At 49.3% G+C, this 21,598-nt stretch overlaps 1 protein-coding gene across 1 annotated transcript in view; it reads left to right on the top strand.

Annotated features, from left to right (window-relative positions):
- The window catches only part of CASQ2 (calsequestrin 2), a 58,770-nt gene that overhangs the window by 12,886 nt on the left and 24,286 nt on the right, over positions 1 to 21,598 (top strand). The window contains exons 2-5 of the mRNA XM_037038899.1: positions 8,997 to 9,081; positions 12,136 to 12,236; positions 13,693 to 13,804; positions 16,410 to 16,483. Coding sequence (XP_036894794.1) covers positions 8,997 to 9,081; positions 12,136 to 12,236; positions 13,693 to 13,804; positions 16,410 to 16,483 — 372 coding nt within the window. The remainder of the gene's footprint in view (positions 1 to 8,996; positions 9,082 to 12,135; positions 12,237 to 13,692; positions 13,805 to 16,409; positions 16,484 to 21,598) is intronic.

Here is a 21,598-nt window from a genome sequence, read left to right as displayed (position 1 = left end):
AACTCCAGCTCTCTGCTTAGCTCTCTGTAGTATTTGTTGTCACTAGCAGATGTCATCAAGATAGACACGACTCAGATGTTTCACAGAGCTCGGCCAAGCCCTAGGCTCTCCCGTGTGCGCGGCGGGGAGGCGAACCGGAGGCCTCCGCTGGCAGTCATTCCTTCACGGGCAGGAGGTCTCTCCAGCCACCGAAGCCTTCTCTACCTTCTTCTTATGAGGAGTATCGTCAACCCAGGGAAGGTTTAGTTTTGAAAGGGCTGATCTGTCCCTGGCTCCGGGGTTGCCGTGACAACCTGGTGGGCCGCTTCTGCGGCAGGGCGGGGCGGGGCTGCTCTCACCGGCCCTGGGGTGCGGAGCTCTGCCGTGAGCCACTGGAAAGGGGCGTGGCCCAGCCCAGCGTCACTCAACTCTGTTTTCTGAAAACCCCACTTGGACAATACTTTTAGTACGAAAAGGAGAGGCCTGGCCTCCGAGGTAGCCTCCCTCTTTCGGTCAGTGTGGCCAGCAGTAAGCACTCCACAGTGAGACCGACTGTGTGTTGGAGCCGGTCGTGGAGCAAGATTCTCTGTGTGGGGCCCAGGCCCAGCGCCGGCATCACCCGGGACCTAGGCAGAAATGCAGATTCCTGGGTCCCCTCCCAGACCCGCTGAATCAGAAACTCTGGGGCAGAGGAGGCTGTCTACATTTGCACGGGGCTTCGCTCCGGGTGATGCTGACTCGGCTCAGGGTCCAAACGGAAGGCTGGCGGAGTGGGGCTGCTCGTATCCAGTTTATAGGGAATGCACAGCTAGTAAGCGCTTGCACCCACGATCTTCCTGCAGGTTTTGGTCTTATTTTTCACATCAGAAAATTGAAATTGGGGAGACTGTGACCTGTGAGGCTCTGGTGTAGGAACACGAATGTGATGGATGACAGCGTGGGCCCCGGAGCCAGAATGCTGTGTCTGGGGTCCCTGCTGTTTCTCTTCAGTGCTGTGTGGGTTTTGGGAAGATTCAATAAGATCATTCATATCAGGTATTGGAGCCGTACCTGGCAGGTAGGAGACACCCGCTACCGTTGTTGTTACGGTGTGTCTCTACTCGGCAGAGTGGAAAGCACACCCAGCATTGGCCCTTGGGGCTTCAGTTTCGATTTGACCAAGGTGATAGCCCAAAATAAAGCAGGTGACAGTCTCCCTCACCCCCAAGGCTGTTTAGGAGGCCACCCAGTCCAGCCCCCAGAGGCCCCAGGATTCACCTGAATCTCACAAAATAGCTGCTCCACCCCCTCCCTGCCCCCTGCACAGGCACACCACGTGCCTGCCCCCAGCTATACATAGAGCTGGCCTCGGCCGGGTGGAAAGCAACGGGAGATTACCGGGAGATAAGCGTCAGCTCTCCGGGGTTTCAGGAGGACACACAGTTGTTGAATTGCTTGACGTGTGGCCAGATGGTATCAGGGACAGTGGGTGAGAACAGCCGCTCGCTCTTAGCTTCCATGGACAGAGCAGGAGAGCAGCCAGGGTATTTTTAACGTCTGGCTTGAGGGACATTCCCTCGGAGCAAAGACCTGTGACATTTTCCCCTGGCTCCTCAGTCCTCAGGTTATTTTTTTTTTTCAGATTCTGGGCCCTGCAGGAGGGCCCTCAGAGCTCCCCATAGTGAGTCGCCCCTCCTTTTCCCTCCCGCCCACCTCCCCATCCTTCCCTCTGACCACGAAGCAAATGCGTCCTCCTTGCCCATGAAGACAGCTCTTGGGAAGGGGCACAAAGTCAGCTTTCTTCCCATCTGCCCCTGGACTGAGGCTCAGAAGTGCTGCAAAGGCACAGACTTGGGGGGCATAGGTAGCCGTAGAGGCCTCTGACACACTGCACTGCTGTCCTCTGAGGCCAGGGGGCCTCACACAGCCCAGGGAGCTTGTCCTCCAGTGCTTCTGAATTAGCTTCCCCTCCTTTCACAGGCAAACTTCTGGAACAGGTGATCCACACTTGCTCCAACAAGTCCTTGCCACCCACTCACCTGCCTAATGCCCAGGGCTCTGGCTCCGTCCCAGCTCCTCACTAAAAGGTCTCGGGTGACTTACCGGTCCTGAAACGAGAGACCACGTGGGGGGTCCCACCCCCGTGACTCCCTGCAACGTTCGATCCGGCCACCTACTCCTTCTCAAGGTCCTCTCTTCCCATGACTTTGGAGTCATGACACAGAATTCCTGCCCTCCTTCTGCTTGTCCCACAGTCCTTTCTGCCTCTTCTTGCTCTCACCTCCTACGAGACGGCCAGTCCCTGGAGATGTCACCCCGCCTCATACCTTTACCTCTCCCCTTCACAGCTCCATCTGGGACCTCTCCCCTGAGCTACATGTAGGCTGGCACCTCCAGCTCTTGGATGGACTTCCGCGGCCATGAACTCATTGCATGCCAATCTGGGCTGAGAACTGGCCCCAGTTCTCACGTGCCCTCCCCCCACTGCTGTGTGGTCCTTCACTCTGTTCCCCCACTGGAGATTCTGCAGTCATCTTGCCTCCCCCTCGCTTTTGGTTCCCCTCCCTTCTCTCTCCAAAGCCACAGACGAGTCACCAGGTCTGCCTGACTCTCCATTAGTAACATCACCTCACAAGCTGCACCTTCTCCACTGACCGCCACCACCTCCATCAGAGACCTGTCACCCCCAATTTAACTGTGGCGTCAGCCTCCCAGCTGGTCGCCCTCCTTCTTCACCCTCCTTTCTCTCTGCCTGGTCTGTGCCCTCAGACCCCCCCAGACTCACAGCCATATCGCTCTTCTCTTCGGACATCTCCCAGATCAGGCCCTCTAGTGCTAACGTGCAGAGTTCTTTACACTCTTTCTCACGTGCCTTGAACACATGACTCCACTGAGTGTCCCCCAAAGAAGCCCTCTGCTCAGGTAAGTCAGCCCGCGCTTGACCCTCCCCCTGCCAGCACCCCCAGCCTTTGCCTGTGCCGTTTCTTCCTCCAGGACGCCCAGCAGCTCTCCTCTGCCTACCCGCACACTCCTCCCCGGTCAAGGTCCAGCAGTGCCCTCGTTCACTTGTTCGTTTATTTCAGAAACTTACTTATTTATCTGATGCAAGGTAGGGGGCGATGTGAGCTCATCTCTTCTGATTTCTCATGGAAAGCAAGAAATGTCTACAAAGGGCACCCACTTCAGACTGGGAGTCATGGAATGCCTTTTGAGTGGACATTCCTGAGTAGACTTCAAGGATAACAGAGTTGGTGCAGAATGGAGGAAGGGGCATCAGAGAGGGGGAAGGGCAAAGATCAGAGCAAAGCTTGTTTAGGCCTTTGTGTGGGCCAGAACATGCGCCCCCTGCAGGCAGCCGCAGCACGTGCCTGGCCTAGGGCTTGGGAGCGCCCCTGACAGGGGGATTCTGCCCAAAGAGGTAGAGTGGCCCCGGATGAGGCTGAGAGGAAGCCAGGCCACACCACGCAGGGCATGGAAATTAAACCTGCATGATTTACGTCCCTGCCCATGAATTCTCTCTCTCTCTCTCCCTCTCTCTGTCTCTCCCCACAGCCTTTATTTTCTAGTTCTTAAGTGCCTACTTAATTTTCCATTAGCTTCTTCCTTAAGAAAGTCACAAGGTCCATGATGCGGACACACTTTTGTTTAGCACACATCTTGATCATAGTGGGTCCTCAATGAATAGTTATGGACTATTTCAGTTTCTATTTCGGTACATCAGGCTTTGGTGTTTTTGAACCAGCCCAAGGTCCGGAACCCTACCAGCTGTCATGGCATTAAGAAGAAATGCTAACATTGATTAAGCACGTGCTACATGCCAAGCACTGTGTCAAACACTTGACGCACTTTATCTCATGTGACCTTCCCAGCAGCCTGATGAAATAGATACTGTTATTGTCCACGTTTTTCAGCGGAGTCACAGCGGTGGCAACCCAGTCCATAATCCATGGTTCTGACTCCAAGCCCTGTATTCTTAATCATCAGGATTTCCCATCCCTGGTCACTTAGTTATTTAAAGATGAGGTCTGGTTTGACCCTATCCCTACAGAGGTATCAGGGGTGCAATATAAGCCTGCACAATGCAATATGAAGAAAGGGAGAGAAAGGGTGTACTGTGAATGTCAACTTCTTTACTACTGAATGATGCTTATTATTTCATAGAACTTTTCCATAAAGTTATTTTTGTACTCAAAGGAGTCAGCAATGGCCAAAGCAAATCCTAATGTTTCTGGAAAGAGTGCAGATTATGCCAATGCCCAGGGGCTACATGTAGCAAACAGTGAGAGGCAGCCCCCCTCTCCAAGGCAGACGAGGGGTGAGATGCCCTGAGAAGGAACCGGCCAGCCAAACCAACAAAACCTGCTCAGGAAAGATTTTTAGTCAACAAGAGAAAATCGCAGCCAGGTCTGAAGAGTGATTCTGTTTTCTAGAGTTTAGGCAACATGGTCCCTCGTCTTTCCTCCTCTTCGTGTTTGTCACTCCTAATCACTGTAATTGGTGACAATGGCATCTTTCTCTTGAACTCAAATGTCCCTTGAATTTGTGATATGCTTGGGCTAGTCCACCCTTTCATAGAAAGTCTGAGTGTCTCTTAAAAACGCTACGAGACACGACAGAGGCCCGACACAGGGTCCTCCTCCGTAGGGAGGGAGGGTTCATGACCCAGAAGAGACGCACACACAACTCTCACGATTGTGAAGTAAGCGTCGGAGCGCCGTGTCTCTGCGAGAGGCTATTGGAATTCACAGAAAGGAGGCTGGAGTGAAATATGACCCTGGAGCTGGGCTTGGCAGCTGAGGGTGGCCAAGGCTGGCAGCATTTGAGTGAGCAGTGGGACTGGGCTGTGGCAGAGTGGAGAAAGGAACATGTCAGCTAGAGATCTGGGACCAGAGCAAAGGTGGAGGTGAGATCCAGCCGTGTGTGAGAGGCAGACGCGGTGCATGGCCTGCTCCACCAGCCCAGCAGCTGTTCTTGGTCCTGGGGAGAATGGGTCACTCTGGAGTCAGCCCGGAGGGCCCTGGGCTTTCACCAAAGCCACCTGCCCTCCCCCACCTTCCCCCACAAATCTCACTGCTCTCTCTTGGGTTACAGCCAGCCCTGGTCACCCTTGGCTTAGGCTCTCATGAAAGGTGCTTGCTAGGGCTGACGGAAGTGATGACAGAGCTCAAGTGGGCAGGCTTTGAGCCTAACCACGGTGGGGGGGCGGGGGGCGAGAGTGATGGGGCACCTAGGAGGAGGCGAGCGGGTCTCTGCTGGCGTGCTCTCCTGGCACAGGTGTGACTGCCACTTCCACCTATGCACCATACCTGGGACAGCAAGGGACTATGCTTGGTGAAACAAGAAAGGAGGAGCTGAGTGTGTCCAAGGTAGCGCCATCCCCTTCCACTCACACATACGTAGCGATGGGGGAATTGAAAGGCCATGATGGACACGCCCAGGAGAGGCACACGTTTGCATTCACCAAAAAGCAACAAAATGTGGTGGGATAAGTCTAGGAGAGACCAGTGTTAAATTCTGTTTCATTCTCAGAGTTAATTTCTTATATTCTTGGCAATGTTAATATTTCTCTTCTATGCCTAAGTTAGAGGAGCCCACAAGGTCAAGCATTGGCCCAGGGGCCACGGTCGGAAAACGTTCCGCCTTGTCACTTTCAGATGAACTGGCGACTTATAACGCCGTTTTCCGGAGTGGGGAATGAGATCTGCTGCATCAGAGTCGTGGGGTGTGGCGCGTGGTCTACGCAAAGGTAGCTTCCTGAGCCCCACCCCAGAGCTATTCTCTGCTTGCTCATGATGAAGCCTGGAAAGCCTCACCGTGACCAGCATGCCCGGTGATTCTCGTGTGCACTGAACCGCCGTCAGAGGCTCATGCTCTAGGGGTGGTGAACGTATCAGTACCACAAAGACGTTAGGTCTTATCACCATTAACTCTGAGTAATAGATGTAGACACATGTAAGATGAAGTTTTGACAGTGTGAAATAGAACAGAATGGCTTGCCCTGAAAACCAGGAAACTCATTAAAAAATGACTTTGTCTAACAAATTGAATGCAATAGACTGAAGCCGAATGACTTTGCTGAATGGACTGGCCTGTTTGAATAGTGCAGGAAGGCTCACAATGAGTCATAAGATAAACACTGATGATGATGTCTTTCATCCTACGCTTCCTTGAGTCCCAGGCAAAATCCAAGAAAGGAGAGAAAACTGCGTGGGGGGTGGGGGATGCCATTTGTTACTTGGCCCTCCAGCCCCAGTCGCCAGGGCCACTGCACAGAGCAGCTGTCTGTTCTTCTGCCCAACAGCCTTAGCCTTAGAGAAACAGGAGTGGTTAGGAGCTAGAGAGAAAGAGAGAGAATGGGAACATATGAGAAGGTCATGGAAGGAAGAATAAATAGGCAAAGAAAGCCCTAGAGATGTTATAACGGCAGAGGAAATCCAAGGGAGAAACCACAGACGCTGAGCAAAGTGGAGACACAGAAATAGAGGGAGAAATGGGAGAAGCAACCATAGAAGAGAAAGTGGGGGAGGGGGGGCGCATTTAGAGCACAAATTGGAGAGCCAAGTTGATCCAGGTCAGCCCACCAAGAACACAAGAAATCCTAAGGGTGTATGAACCAAAGAACATAGCTGCAAAATATGTGAAGCAAAACCTGATAGAAACGAAAGGAAAAATAGAGAAACCACTAAGATTCAGAAGAAGGCCCAGGTGGTCACTCTGACCACTTTCATTCAACACAGAGCTGGATGCTCCTGCCAGTGCAAGGAGGAAACACAAGGAAGTAAGAAGCCACACCTCCTGGAAGGAGAGGAATTCAGGGTCCTCGATGCAGCTGACCCGACTGCCTGCAGGGAAAACCCCAAGGCATCTACTCCCTCAAAAAAACCTCTTAGAATTAACCACAGTTTAGCTGGGTTGCCAGATGCAAGGTAAACATACAAAAGCCAATTGCATATCTATCTATTGGCAGTAAATACAGGGACACCAGAATTTAAAATCCAATACTATTTACAACCACTCAAAAATTTAAATACTGAGATAGAAAAGTAACAAAGCATGCATCGATTTATCTGCTAAAAACCACGCAATACTGATGAAAGAGATCGAAGGAGACCTAGACAAGTGGAGCACAGTTTTGCAAGACGTTGCTATTTCAGGGAAACTGGGTAAAACATATGTGAGATCTGGCTGTGTTATTTATTTTTATATGCACATAAGTTTCTTGTAGATTTTACTGGTATAGGAGATGCATAGCACATACTTTACAAATAATAATAAAATACACTCCCATCGGAGATTCCTGATACGACCAATTGATTCTTGTGGAAAGTTTCTCTTGATTTTTGCTAAACTCTTGTACTGCTGGCCAACCTGTGGTTTCAAAGCAACTATGATTTGACGAATGCAATTGCATCCCTTTTATTTGAAAGGATTAGAGGAAAATAAAAATGGAAACAAAAGCAAAAATCAAAGACAACATTTTAGCAGAAAAGAGTGATAGTCCTTATTGTCCTTCTCCTTCCCCAGTCTCTAGGACCAGAAGCAGTTCCTGTCAAAAATTTTCTTCCGGGCATTTTTTCCCTATTTTTCTTTATATTATATTTTACTTTTTAAATTTTATTTTTCATTACAGTTTACATTCAACATAATTTTGTGTTAGTTTCAGGCGCACAGCACAACAGAGCGGTCCCCCTGATATTCCCAGTACCTGCCTGGTAGCATCATTGTTACAAAATTCTTGTCTATGGCCAGACCACCCGGAAAATCCCTGATCTCTGATCTCTCTGTATTATTTCTTAAAATTGCATGTTAATCTACAGTCATCTTTTTTTTAAGTTTAACTGAAGAAAAAGTAATATTAACGTTTCATGATGCCTCCGGTAGCTTCTTCATTCTCTCTCTTTTCCAAGCCCCCATTCAGCCAGATGGCAGGGATTCAAGGGTCTTCCTTGCATCTATGTCTCAGGAGCTCACCCAAGCTTGTGTTTGGTGTCATCTGTGTTGGCGGCCACTCAGAATAGTTTTTGGCCATTTGTCCACCTCGATTGCTACTGCGTTCTCTTCACCCCCAGGTTCTACCAGTTTATTTTTTTAAGATTTTATTTATTTATCTTTAGAGGGGAAGGGAAAGAGAGAGGGAGAGAAATATCAGTGTATGGTTGCCTCTCATGCATCCCCTGCTGGGAACTGGCCTGCAACCCAGATTTGCAGGCCCATACTCAATCCACTGAGCTACACCAGCCAGGTACCAGTTCTTTCTCTCCGTGGGCTGCAGGAAACCTTCAGAACCCATCTCGGGTCTATTTGCCAGATACACCCAACAGACATTCCTACTCCCCAAGTGGGGAGACTCGAGAACTATGCTTAGATATCAGGGACCCAGGTCTCCTTTATTCTAAGGTCCTTCAGCCCATCTGGGGTTCTCTTGTGTCCTCACCCCTCCCCAGGTGCATTTCATGGCTGGGGAAGGGCTCAGGTTCCCTTGTCAGGTACCTATGAGCATTCAAGTACTCTGCTTCCTCTCTTTAAAAAACTTTTATTTCTTTTATTGATTCTAGAGAGGGGGGAAGGGAGGGAAAAAGAGAGCAAGAGAAACATCGATGTTGCTCATGCCCTGACTGGGGACCCAACCCACAACCTGGGCATGTGCCCTGACTGGGAATCAAACCGTCAGTGCTTCGGTTTGCAGGACGGCACTCAGCCAGCTGAGCCACACCAGTCAAGGCTCTGCTTCCTTTCTCTCTTTTCTCCCGATTCAAATTTCATCTACCCTGCAGGCACAGAAAGCTGTGTGGGAGTAGGTGCATTCTTCCACACTTTTTATCTTAGGTCTGGTCCGTGGTTTTCTCTCCTCAGTTGAGCACTCTGTGGAATCATCCTTCTCCCATGGGGATGAAAACAGAACCCCTTCATCGCCTTCACTTGGTCACAGTAACCGGAAGTGGAGGAAAACCCTACTGAGAACCTCAAAATAGGACCCTCTGATGTCGTCTGCCTCTCTCTGCCTTGGGCTCACTTACTCTCCCTGTCTCTCCCTTCAGCTTGTGGCCCAAATCCTGGAACATAAAGATATAGGCTTTGCGATGGTCGATTCCAAGAAAGAGTCCAAGCTCGCCAAGAAACTGGGTGAGTGTGATTTTCTTTAGCTCTATCAGGAAGAACAAAGTGTCTTGCAAGAAGAGTACAGTTTCATTTATTCTTGCACGATAATTGGGTTTTATATTTCTTTTCATTATGATGTGCTTGTATACCCTAGTCTTGAGTTGTGAAAGAGTTTCATGAAAGTCAGCACTGGCCTGAATTGAATGGTTTTACGTTAATCATCAGATACATTTTTGTATCAGGTGCAACGAAGAGGGGAAGAATTTCTTCCCGGGGAAACTGGCTTTCGAGATTTAAGCCTTTATTTTTAGATCCTGAAAGGATCTAAAAGGCCTTTTAGATCTTAAATGGCCAGCTTCTCTACCTCTCTACCACAGTGGTCTCTCAGAGGGAGAGCAAATCTCTCCCTTTATCACCTCGTATTGCCTTACCTCTTGGTTTCTAAATGAAAGGCTAAACCACAGCTGGGCATTATCACCAAGGATGAGAAGGAGAGTTTGGACAAGGTTTGCTTAAACGACTACGCAGCGTCAGTTGTAATCTCTTCTGTCAATATTGCACGCGGAAGCACAGTGCACTTTAAGATTCTTACACCTCTAATCCAATGAGAGAGAAAGCAGGTAGCTTTTCCAGTTTTCAAACACGCCACACGTGTACTGCCCGTTTTGCTCTTTCCGCATGACCAATGAACAATGGCCGTAGCAGAAGGTTGTAAAACAGCACTGTTGAAGAAAGGTCAATTGGATTTGGAGTAGTAAGCACAGGGAAAACAAAAAAGGTTAGTGGTGGTTCAATAAATACCTTCAGGTCCATGAAAAGTTCATTATCTCTGCAAATTACAAACAACTGTTTTCTATTGTATTTTCAAGAAGACCAGCCTTGCGGGTAGGTTTTTTAAAAAATATTTTTAAATTTTATTTATTTATTTATCTTTAGAGGGGAAGGGAAGGAGAGAGGGAGAGAAACATCACTGTATGGCTGCCTCTGTTGTATTCCCCCCTGGGAACTGGCCCGCAACCCAGGCACGCGCCCTGACAGGGAATCGAACCGCGATCCTCTGGCTCACAGGCCCGTGCTCAATCCACCAAGCCATACCAGCCAGGGCTTTTTTTTTTTAAACATTTAAATTGCAGGAGATGGTGTGTAGGTCAGACACAAGAAAGAACTCATCACTGTAAAATGATAATGAATTATTAAGAATGTCTGGGGTATCTCTTTCTCTAGAGACAAATTAAGGAATATTTTTCCTCTTGAGCAGGAAAGCAAAGTAGGTTAAACTCTTTGCTTCATCAAAAGCTATTTAATGAATTCTTTCCCCTCCCTAGCACCTGTTGATTCCTGAGTCTTCTCCCTTCCCATTATTAGTGAGAAGTTGGATTTCCGGTCAATTTAGTTAGAGGGAAACACTAGTGTTCCAGAGATCTAAAAACTTAGGGAAGCCCTGACTGGTGTGGCTCCGTGGGTTGGGTGTCATCCCACAAACTGAAAGGTCACCGGTTCAATTCCCTGTTGGGGCACATGTCCGGGTTGTGGGTTCAGTCCCCGACCCGTGCATGTACAGAAGGCAAACCAGTTGACGTTTCCCTCTTACACTTGTGTTTCTCTCCCTCTCTTTTTATCCTCCCTTCCCCCTCTATAAAAATTTCTAAAAAATTAATTGACAACAAAAATTAAAATTTAGGGAAGACAAGCTGGGCAAGTATTTGTAACAATGGCCCAGTAAATATTCTCCCAGCGGAGGACATGATGGGGCTTGAAAAGTCTGAAGAAGTCTTTCTCCCAGCTCAGCCTGGGAGAAAGGGAATTATTGGAGGTTTGCTCTTGACCATTTGGTCCTCAGAGTTTCCAGGACGATGGTGTTTTATGAACCTGCTCCTTCATCTCCAGCCTCTCTTCTACTTGCCTGAACTGGGGCAATAACCTCCTAACTGGTTTCGCTTAGAGCAAAATCCAACAGCAGAACACTGGCTGATATTCCCCCCAGTACCCTTGTGATCAGTCACTGCCATGTTCAAGGATACGGGATGCATTGCTCATTTAGATTTAGAAATGGTGCTCCATGGTGTGCCTGGGGATCTTCAGATGTGCCCTGGGACCCAGAAGGCAGGGGGCTACCAGCCTCTGTTCCCTAGAGGTTTGCAAAGGAGCTCATTCAGAGAAAGCATTCTCCAGCTAACAGAGAGTTTGCAAACAATTAATCTAAGCAACTAAGGAGGCCCGAAGTTGGACTAAATGCCAGCCTCAGCTATTTGGCCTTTCTCAGGGGAAGTCTTCCAGCAAGTGTTTGTCCAAGCACACAGCCTTATGCCAAGAGCGATGGAGAATAGGAAGAAGAGTCCCACCCTGCCCTGCAGCATTCTCAGTTCACTGGGGACAGAGGATGTGCAGAATTCTGCTCCTCTAGAAAAGCAAGCTGTTCGACCTGGCCACAAACATCTAGGGGGTGTCTGGGGTGCCCAGCATGCCCAGGCTCTGTGTGATGCCTGGGCTACCAAGACAGCTGTGGCCCTACCCTTAGAGGAATCACTGCTGTCATGAGTGTTCATACGTGGAGCTCAGAGAAGATCCATCATGTCAGGAGAGAGTGGAGTGGCCTTCCCGGGGAAAATGGGTCCTAAGCTGAAACCAAGATGATGGAGGGAGGTGGGGGTCACACAGACTCGAGGAACGAGGAGAAGCAGGGGTGTCCAACCTGCGGCCCGCAGGCCCCATGTGGCCCAGGATGGCTATGAATGCGGCCCATCACAAAATTGTAAATTTACTTAAAACCCCCTTTTTTTGGCTCATCGGTTTTCGTTAGTGTTTACATATTTAACGTGTGGTCCAAGACAACTCTTCTTCTTCCAGTGTGGCCCAGAGATGCCAAAAGGTTGGGCTCCCCTCCTAGAGAATTATGCCCTATGACTTTTCAGTTACATACCCTTTCATATCAGCTGTGGGTGGGGAGCAGAGGGCGTTACAGGGGTTAAGAGAGCAGAACTCAAAGGAGCACAGTTCTGCTCATCCTGAGCCTGGCCAACAGGACAGTTTCTCCTGCATCAGGGTCATCTCATCCTGGGAACTCTCGCTTTCTTCCAGGTTTCACTGAAGAAGGGAGCCTGTACGTTCTGAAGGGCGATCGCACGATTGAGTTTGATGGCGAGTTCGCAGCTGACGTCCTGGTGGAGTTTCTCCTGGACGTAAGCTTCTGTGCACAGTGGCCCTGCATGGAGTTGCTTGGGTTCAAATGTAGGGGAAGTCAGACCTTCAAATAAGAACACAGAGGCTGGGTAACCCCTCCCGGTCTAAGACAGATTTCTCAGGCTTCACGAAAAACTACGGAGTGCCTACATCACAGGGCTATTTACTTCTCCTGGGAAGCTGGACCTAAAGTCACATTAGAAACTGTCTTATTTGTGATCAGAGGGTCACAAATCAGAACTGTGTAGTAGTAATATGTATTTCTCTTATAAGTTATGCACCCACATCCCCAGAAATCCCCCTGGCTTTGTTCCAGTGCTCTGAACAGGAGATGGGGAGTCTGAGGAAGAGGTGGATAGTCACCTGAGGATCTGCAGGGAGAGAGGTAACCATCAGCTGAGTTACCCCGAGTTACGCTCAGAGTGGACTAAAAAGGGGGCGGGGCTCATGAGCCCCAGTATCATCCTTCCTCTCAGCCATAAAGGTACACATGCTCAGGCAAGTAGAGGAACAAACACTACAAAAATATTTTATCCATAGGTAAACTCACACTTTCAATAACAGCTGTGAGGTCAGGTCCAGTCTGCTTTGAACAGAGTCCCGTATAGATGAAGGACACCCATCCTTACTGATGATTCTTTAGCTACCAGCCCATCCGCAGTGGTCTCTCACCTTTTCTCCAGAAACTCAAAAACCCAGAGCAAAAGTCAGAGTGAATGGAAGGTCACCTCCTGCAAAAAAGTGCCCATGGATTGTCCTTGGCCCTTTCACTGACCCAGAACCTTAAGCTCTGACAAAGTGGAGGGCAGCGACTGAACAACTGACAAGGCCAAGACTTTCAGAAGTTCATGATGGAAACCAGACTCTAGCCGCCTTAAACACTAAGCAACGTGACTGACCCTCACAAACGGAAGTCCAGAGTGAGGGCAAGTTTTAGACTTGATCAAATTAGGACTCTATCCCATTTTTCTCTGTGAGTCACAGATAATGGGTCAGGGTGTGGGGCTTTGTTCCCTGCTGACTGTTCTCAAGTTGGTTCTAAGGCAGCCAGCGGTGGGAGCTCATAGTCATATTTTCTCATTAATATATAATGAGAACTGGGGGAGGGGCACACTGAATCTGGCTTCCCGCTGTTGCCTTAAAGAGAAAGCAGGACTTTCCTGAAGCTTCCAGCAAATCTGCCCTGGAGATTCATTGACCAGAATTGGGTTTCATGCCATTCCTGAGTCAATAACTGGCAAGAGAAATAGAATTGCCCCAGACCAGCCAGTCTACCCCCTGAGTTAAGGTCAATTCCTTCAAAGGCGCTGCTGCTGTACTCACTGGGGGAGGGTGGGGTGGACGCTGAGGCACCAGCCAAAGTCCACAACTTCCCTGCAAAGCCCTCTGCCTATGTGCCTGATTCGTGGGGAGAAAACCAATTTTGCGCATGTGTCTGTGTGTGCGGCATTTCAGCTCATTGAAGACCCAGTGGAGGTCATCAGCAACAAACTGGAGGTCCAAGCCTTTGAACGCATTGAGGACCAGATCAAACTCATTGGCTTTTTCAAGAGCGAGGACTCGGAATGTAAGTAGCCCATCCACCCCAGCCTGCCAGTCTAAAGGCTAGATTCCCAACAAGGCAGGTCAGGTTATCCATGAAGAGGAGGGGCCACCAGCAGGTCCTGTGCTGGGTAGTAGAGAAACTTCCTGTGCAATGGGACACTTGAGTCACTTATGCAAAACAGGCAGGGGAGCTGAAAAGACACCAAGGCTGGGCTGTGTTCTCTGGCCTTGAAGGGGCCCGGAGTAGTGGAGTGTTTTACAGAAGAGAGAAAAGCCCTCCCTCCATGTTTCTACCTAATCCCACTCACCAGTGAGATTCTCCCCTAAAACAGGGCACATGGTGGGCTGTCTCCCTGACATCAGAGCTCCCGCGGTCACCAGCTTCTCAGTCACTGGGACAGCATGAGAGGAGAACTGGGTTGGGGCTGGGCCTGGCAGCTGCAGCACAATGTGGAAAATTGCTGGCCAGCCCAGCTGACCACCAAGGCCGCCAGCGATCATGCACCACACCCTTGGGTGTGTTCCTTTGAAAGCTTTGCGGCCAGGTTTTGGGTGGGCACAGGAACATCTCACAGGATCAGCACAACCCATGGGGGGGAGGGGGGGCGGGGTGTGGGGTCAGGAGGAATCAGGAAGGGAAGGAACCAGCAAGATGAACCACCTGAGTACCTTTTCTTAAGCTGCTTTGGCAGCGTGAACCCAGTGAGTTAAGCCTTTTTCTGGTATCTCAGCATAACTAGGAAAGGGATTCCAGTAGCATTAGCACGGGAGGGAAATGCAAATAAGGGCTGCTTCGGGCTATTCCTGGGAACTCCACAATATTTTGAAATTATCTGTGAAGCTGTGTCTCTACCCCATCTGCCAGCTGGCCTCCTTAGTCATCTCAGCAACCCACCAATTTTCTCTCCCCCATGACCCAGTGGGATGGTCTCCTCCTTTGCTACATAAAAGCCTCTATTCACCCTCCTTAAGAGAGAGTTGGGGGAAGGGGGCTGGCCAGGGAGTTTTGCCCCAGTTCCTTAGGTGACTTTATTTCAGTTTCCACATTTCTAGACAGATGCTGACCACTCTCTGGGGTGCTTCTCGTGAGGTCAGAGTAAAAAACCAGACCACGTTCCTTTAAGATAGCTGCTGTTTGCAAGAGGCAAAGGGTTCAACCCTAGCTTGAAGCACCACCCTGGGATTACCTTGCCACGCCCTCTTCCATTGCAATAAGGATACAGACTGGCTCCCCAAGAGAAGTAGGGGGTTCTCCTAACACAAGTCTAGGCCATGCTTTCTATCAGAGCAGGAGTTCAGGAGGCGGAGGGAGGTTCATCAGCAACGAGAGAATCCGGAGGGAGCCCACTGCTGCCTTAGACATAAGTGGTTTAACTCTGGCCCTCACCCCTTCCCTTTCTGTCCGCTCCCACTTCCCTCTGTTCACCCTCCAAGTCTCCCTCCCATCTTCTTCTCTCCACTCAATCCTCTGTCCCAACTGTCAGCCTGTTCGCCACCTGTTGTGACAACATAATCACTTGTGTGGAGACGAGTGTGTATGAATGTGGATCAGTATGTACAGGTTTCTTGCACATTTTCCAACCCCTCTCTCAGCTGCGTTTACGCACTCACCTCCGTGGCAGCTGGCACACTGCTCTGCGGTTCTGTAAGGGTCCGTAACCCTCGCTGGGCTGCGAGCCTTTGCTCACTGTCCTCGTCTTACTCATCTTGGTGTCTGTCGCCTGAGCCAGCATTACTCTTGAAATGTTTCTGATTGAATATTAGAAAAGTCTGCAGGCTCCTGGAATTCTAGCGGAAACTTATGCCTCTGATAATGAAAGGATATAGAATTCCATGAAGTGGGAAAAGTTAATCTCATTAAGAATGAATCGTAGGATCACTGACTCTCGGGATTATGGAATTTTTGCAGAACAGCCACCAGCACCATTATCATCACCCTGCCATCTAAGGCCTGAAAACCAATGGCTCTACTCAGTCTGGGCGTGGTCAGGTGCAGCACGCCACACCCCCGTGGCCTCCTGCCTCTTCACCAGTGTGGACTCCAGTTTGGGACCGGAGTCAACCGGTCTTTATTCATTGTAAGGGATCAGAATAAGATGAGAAAACTTAAAAGGAGGGGGAGAAAAACTAGGATTCGCCATAGAGAGTACTCCTGCTAAGCAGTTTAAAGTACTTCTGTGACGTCATTTTTGAGTGAGTTGCTTGGCACAGTGAGGTGTGTTTCTCCTCACTTAGAGCTCATTGGTACAGCGGGGTGCACTGTCTCGAGGGCACATTTGTAACCAGCAGTGAGTCTGAGCCACAGAACTTTTTTTGGTCTGGAGCTCAACAATCTCTTTCCTTGCCCTTGTTCTCTCTGGGTTTTCTCCTTTCCACCTACCAAGTTCATAAAACATGCAAGAGTGTGGCAAAGAGTTCTTTTGGGGGATTGAATGCCAGTCAGTTCAAACTCCTTGGGGAAACTGGAGGTTTAAGTAATGCTAAGGAGTTATCTATCTGAAGAAGATCTACTTAATACTGATCTGATCAGGATTCATTGGCTTCCCGCTCTCTCTGCATTGTTTAAAGAGAAATGTCTGCCGTGTGCTTCTGGAAAACATCCCTCCCTTCTATCTCTCCCCTCTTAGATTACAAGGCTTTTGAAGAGGCAGCTGAACACTTTCAGCCGTACATCAAATTTTTCGCGACCTTCGACAAAGGGGTGAGTACCTGTGAAACCCCAGTTGGAGCACTTTCATACGCGGGAGGTATTCGAGCTGGAACTTTCCACCACCCTTTCTTTTCTTTTAGCAACGTTAACCACCCTCCACCACTCGCACTTCTCCCGAAGTGTTAGAACTATGGTGGTAAATCACTACCGGGTGAGAGATGCGTGTGAAGATGTTTAATGCAGAAGAGAGTAGGGGTATTCCTGAAAACACCCAATGAAAAGCGATGCACCAACCACTCAGGGTCACGTCCGGCACTAAGAATGGCCAGTGTGTGGGCCCAGAGTGTGCAGGACACTAATCACTTCGCGTCCTTTTCTTACAGCCCCCCGCCCCCTCCCTGGTTGCACGCTTTCCCTCTTCCGGGCTAGGATGGGGGATGCGATGGGGAGGGGCATGGGCCTCTGAAGCCCTGGGTGCTTCGTCTTTGGGTGGAGCCACTGACATACTTCTCTGTGATTCAATTGCTCTTCGTTCCCTGGGTGTGGAAGGCAGGTGCCTTCATGAGCCAAACAAGGGCAGAGATGGAGGGACCTTGAATCAAGGGGTAATTCACCTGGGGTCTGCTGAATGGGGAGCACAGTGTCCTGGCTCCAGGTGCCACTAAATGGCTGCCCCTTGCCCAGGGCCTTCTGTGTGGGGGGCACAATTGATGTATCGCACTGATACCACCTCTAATCCCTTAAACAACTTGGAAAGTGAACCTCCTCAACTTCCCACGTGAAAAAAGAAATTTAGAAAGGTTAAGTAATATCCAAGGTCTCCAATGAATTAATGGNCCCCCCGCCCCCTCCCTGGTTGCACGCTTTCCCTCTTCCGGGCTAGGATGGGGGATGCGATGGGGAGGGGCATGGGCCTCTGAAGCCCTGGGTGCTTCGTCTTTGGGTGGAGCCACTGACATACTTCTCTGTGATTCAATTGCTCTTCGTTCCCTGGGTGTGGAAGGCAGGTGCCTTCATGAGCCAAACAACGGCAGAGATGGAGGGACCTTGAATCAAGGGGTAATTCACCTGGGGTCTGCTGAATGGGGAGCACAGTGTCCTGGCTCCAGGTGCCACTAAATGGCTGCCCTTTGCCCAGGGCCTTCTGTGTGGGGGGCACAATTGATGTATCGCACTGATACAACCTCTAATCCCTTAAACAACTTGGAAGTGAACCTCCTCAACTTCCCATGTGAGAAAAAGAAATTTAGAAAGGTTAAGTAATATCCAAGGTCTCCAATGAATTAATGGTAGAGCTGAGATCCCAATTTAAGATAATCTGTGCCTCGGATCCATGTCCTTCCCTCTGTACTGCACCGCTAAGTAGAAGACTCTGTCCCTACCCTTGAGAGTTGAGGTGCACACTCACACACTCACACAACACACACATGTAGCACATACACAACACACATGCACAACACACTCAAAACATACCCCACATACATGTAATACCCACACAGGCAATATACACACTGAACCACACAAACATCACACATACCCACACTCACACACACACACATGAACACGCACTCAATCCACACACTCCGAATACTTGAAGTCCTCTGTGAAAAATGAGGAAACCTGTAGATGCTGAAGCTGGAAAAGCAACGGTGCTAAGAGACTGCACTCCATTCATATATATCCTGAACCACTTCCATGGCTATTGCCCCAGTTTACACGCTTATAATCCAGAAGAGAAGTCCATCATCTAAATGATGTCATCAAAATTTGAAGAAAGTTCACCCTAACTGGTGGGATTAGAGTCAGGAGAGATCTTGAGCAAGAATAGCAAGAAGAATAACAATGATCACTCATTAAGTAATTTTTATGCATATATGCCAGGCTTTGTGCGAAGAGCTCTATATAGGTTTTCTCATTTCATCTTCTCAACACCCCTGTAAGACAGGGAGTTGTATTTACAGTCTACAGCGGTTGAAACTGAGGCACCGAGAGATTGTGATTCGCTCGTGGTCATTTAGTGAAGCTTGAGGTAATCACAGGTCAGCCTGACCCCAAAGTCAGTGCCCTGCAGGACTCTGCTCCAGAGAAAGNTAATCTGTGCCTCGGATCCATGTCCTTCCCTCTGTACTGCACCGCTAAGTAGAAGACTCTGTCCCTACCCTTGAGAGTTGAGGTGCACACTCACACACTCACACAACACACACATGTAGCACATACACAACACACATGCACAACACACTCAAAACATACCCCACATACATGTAATACCCACACAGGCAATATACACACTGAACCACACAAACATCACACATACCCACACTCACACACACACACATGAACACGCACTCAATCCACACACTCCGAATACTTGAAGTCCTCTGTGAAAAATGAGGAAACCTGTAGATGCTGAAGCTGGAAAAGCAACGGTGCTAAGAGACTGCACTCCATTCATATATATCCTGAACCACTTCCATGGCTATTGCCCCAGTTTACATGCTTATAATCCAGAAGAGAAGTCCATCATCTAAATGATGTCATCGAAACTTGAAGAAAGTTCACCCTAACTGGTGGGATTAGAGTCGGGAGAGATCTTGAGCAAGAATAGCAAGAAGAATAACAATGATCACTCATTAAGTAATTTTTATGCATATATGCCAGGCTTTGTGTGAAGAGCTTTATATAGGTTTTCTCATTTCATCTTCTCAACACCCCTGTAAGACAGGGAGTTGTATTTACCGTCTACGGCGGTTGAAACTGAGGCACCGAGAGATTGCGATTCGCTCGTGGTCATTTAGTGAAGCTTGAGGTAATCACAGGTCAGCCTGACCCCAAAGTCAGTGCCCTGCAGGACTCTGCTCCAGAGAAAGAACCAGTACATGTCAAAGGCACTGGTCACACAGTGAGCCTGCAGCGACCGTCAGCTAGCTGTGAGGACCGTTGCTCATAAAGCCAGTCCTTCAGGCCCCGGAGGACAGAGCTTGCGATGAGGTATTAGTAAGAGAAGGGGAGAGACAGAACACCTAACACTGAGTCCATCACTGATGGCTCGTTCTGACTGGTCGGGAGAGACCAGTACTGGGTAGGAACTCACCCCAGGAAAGAGAGTCAGGCAGACAAGCTTGGCCAAGCAACAAAGCCTCGGTTCTTAGAAGGGTGGTGCAGTGCCGGCCGAGTTCAGGGTGGGGTCAGTTCTCAGATGTGCCTCCCAGACGGACCATATGGCTTCATGTCTGTGGCCCATGAAAAAGGTGAGGCAGGCTATAATTAAAAACTCAGAAGACTCCTTACTAAAAGCTCTATAAGACACTGAGTCATAAGCGCAACCATGCACATGGCCTTGTGGGACTTCCTGCCATTCAAAAGGAGAAGGACAAACGGTCTCTCTCTGTGTGCAGAAAGAACACAGAGGGAAGAGCTGTCTCGCTGCAAGGAGTCACTGCCATTTGGGACTTAAGAGCCTGCGCCCACCAATTACGGGTGTGGGGGACGGTGCCCAGTGGAGAGGTGGGCCCGGAAGGCATGGTTGCACCCGCCACATCACTCAGGACGGCACACAATTTAACCTTACGGATTGTTTATTTCTGGGCTTTTCCTTTTAATATTTTCAGACTGCGGTTGATTGTGGGTAACTGAAACCGCGGATAAGGGGGTTGCTGTTATTTATGAGTTGGAGAAACCTAAAGAGGGGAGGATGTCAGGGCTGCTGATGTAGGTTTGGGGATTAGTAGTTTCCAAACACCACCCACATGGGTATCCCCCAAAGAGCTTTAAAACTATGGATTCCTGGGCTCTAGCCAAGGAAATCTGGAGTTGGTTTTTTTTTTGTAGGATTTTGACAGGGCCCAGAAATATGCATTTTCAAAAAGCATATTTTGAAAACCAGGGGATTCTACTAGGCACACTGGTTTGGGACCAGAACCAATCTATGGATCCTGATCCGAAATCAAGCCCCCAAAGGAGCAAGACAGGGTCAGAGGGCTAAGGATGGCGTCTGCTCTACTGCACCTTGCGTCCTGAAATATATCGATTCTAATTATCCCCACGAGACCTGTTCCATTCTTAGAGTGAACCGTGAGAAGCAAAATCAGTTTTTGAACCACGTTAGGACAAAAAGAAGCAGTGATTATCCAAACAGAGTTGAGAGAGAAGATAGATATTGAAAAGGCCCAGAATTCACAGAACTGGTTTCATTTGCAACAACTGAAATGACTTGCTAATGTGTTAGAGAAACATCTGTATTGAAATTCATACACTTGCAACCGTCAAAAACTGGCCATTGTGCTTTGTAGTTTTCTTGCCTTTGGCAAAATGTATTCCAACGAGTTTTTTAAAAGGCACAAAAGAACTCATTATATGGACCTCTTAGGCTTTCAGTAGTAAAATCCATTCTCATACCATTGTTCCCACCCATGAGCCAGGTCTGGTCCCAGAAGAGTGCCTGGGATGCAGTCAGCACCATTAAATATTTATTGAACAGATGAATGAGTCAATGCCTCAATCCATCAAATCTCCTTCAGTCCTTACCACCCAAAATACAAATAAAAGAATGAGGAAAGGGATTCTCTGAGACACAGGATGAGGGCACCCCATGGTGGCAGTGGGGATGGAGAGCACAGGCCTCTGGAAAAGCTCGCATAGCAGTCCCCAGGATTAGACTAAAGAACGTCCCAGTCCCCCCTTACGTTCATGGGCTTCCTGCTGCATACTGGACCATGACCTCCAAGGACCAGAGACCCCCCATGTGTGGCACACACGCATAACACACACGTGGGGCACCCCAAGCTTCTGGTGAGCGCCTTCTCACCTGCAGGGAGCTGGACCCTAGCAGACTGTGATGGGGCGAGGTAATGAGGGAGGAACCGGCGACGCCGCGCTGACCGTGTGCAGGGCCAGTGGAACAGCTGCGGGGACAGACCTCGTTCGCTGCAGTGTCGAGGAGGAAGTGACTTTCTGATGACAGGGAAGGTGGTGTCCAGGCAAATTGGGTTTGAACTCTGACTCTGTCCCCTGTGGGCAGACGACCTTGACAAACGGCCTACTCAGATGGTGCCTCAGGCTCACCATTTGTGAAATGAGCACAACGGTAGGTTTTACCTGCTACAGTCAGAGTGAGAATTCAGAAAGGAGCCAGCCCGAAGCACTTGGTAACAGCGCCCGGCACACAGC

This window comes from Sturnira hondurensis, unplaced genomic scaffold (genome assembly GCF_014824575.4).
Source record: "Sturnira hondurensis isolate 20B ecotype Veracruz unplaced genomic scaffold, ASM1482457v3 Scaffold0024822, whole genome shotgun sequence".
In the NCBI taxonomy this organism is placed as follows: Eukaryota; Metazoa; Chordata; class Mammalia; order Chiroptera; family Phyllostomidae; genus Sturnira; species Sturnira hondurensis.
The sequence above is the reverse complement of the archived record's forward strand: the minus strand, read 5'-3'. Positions and strand labels throughout refer to the sequence as shown.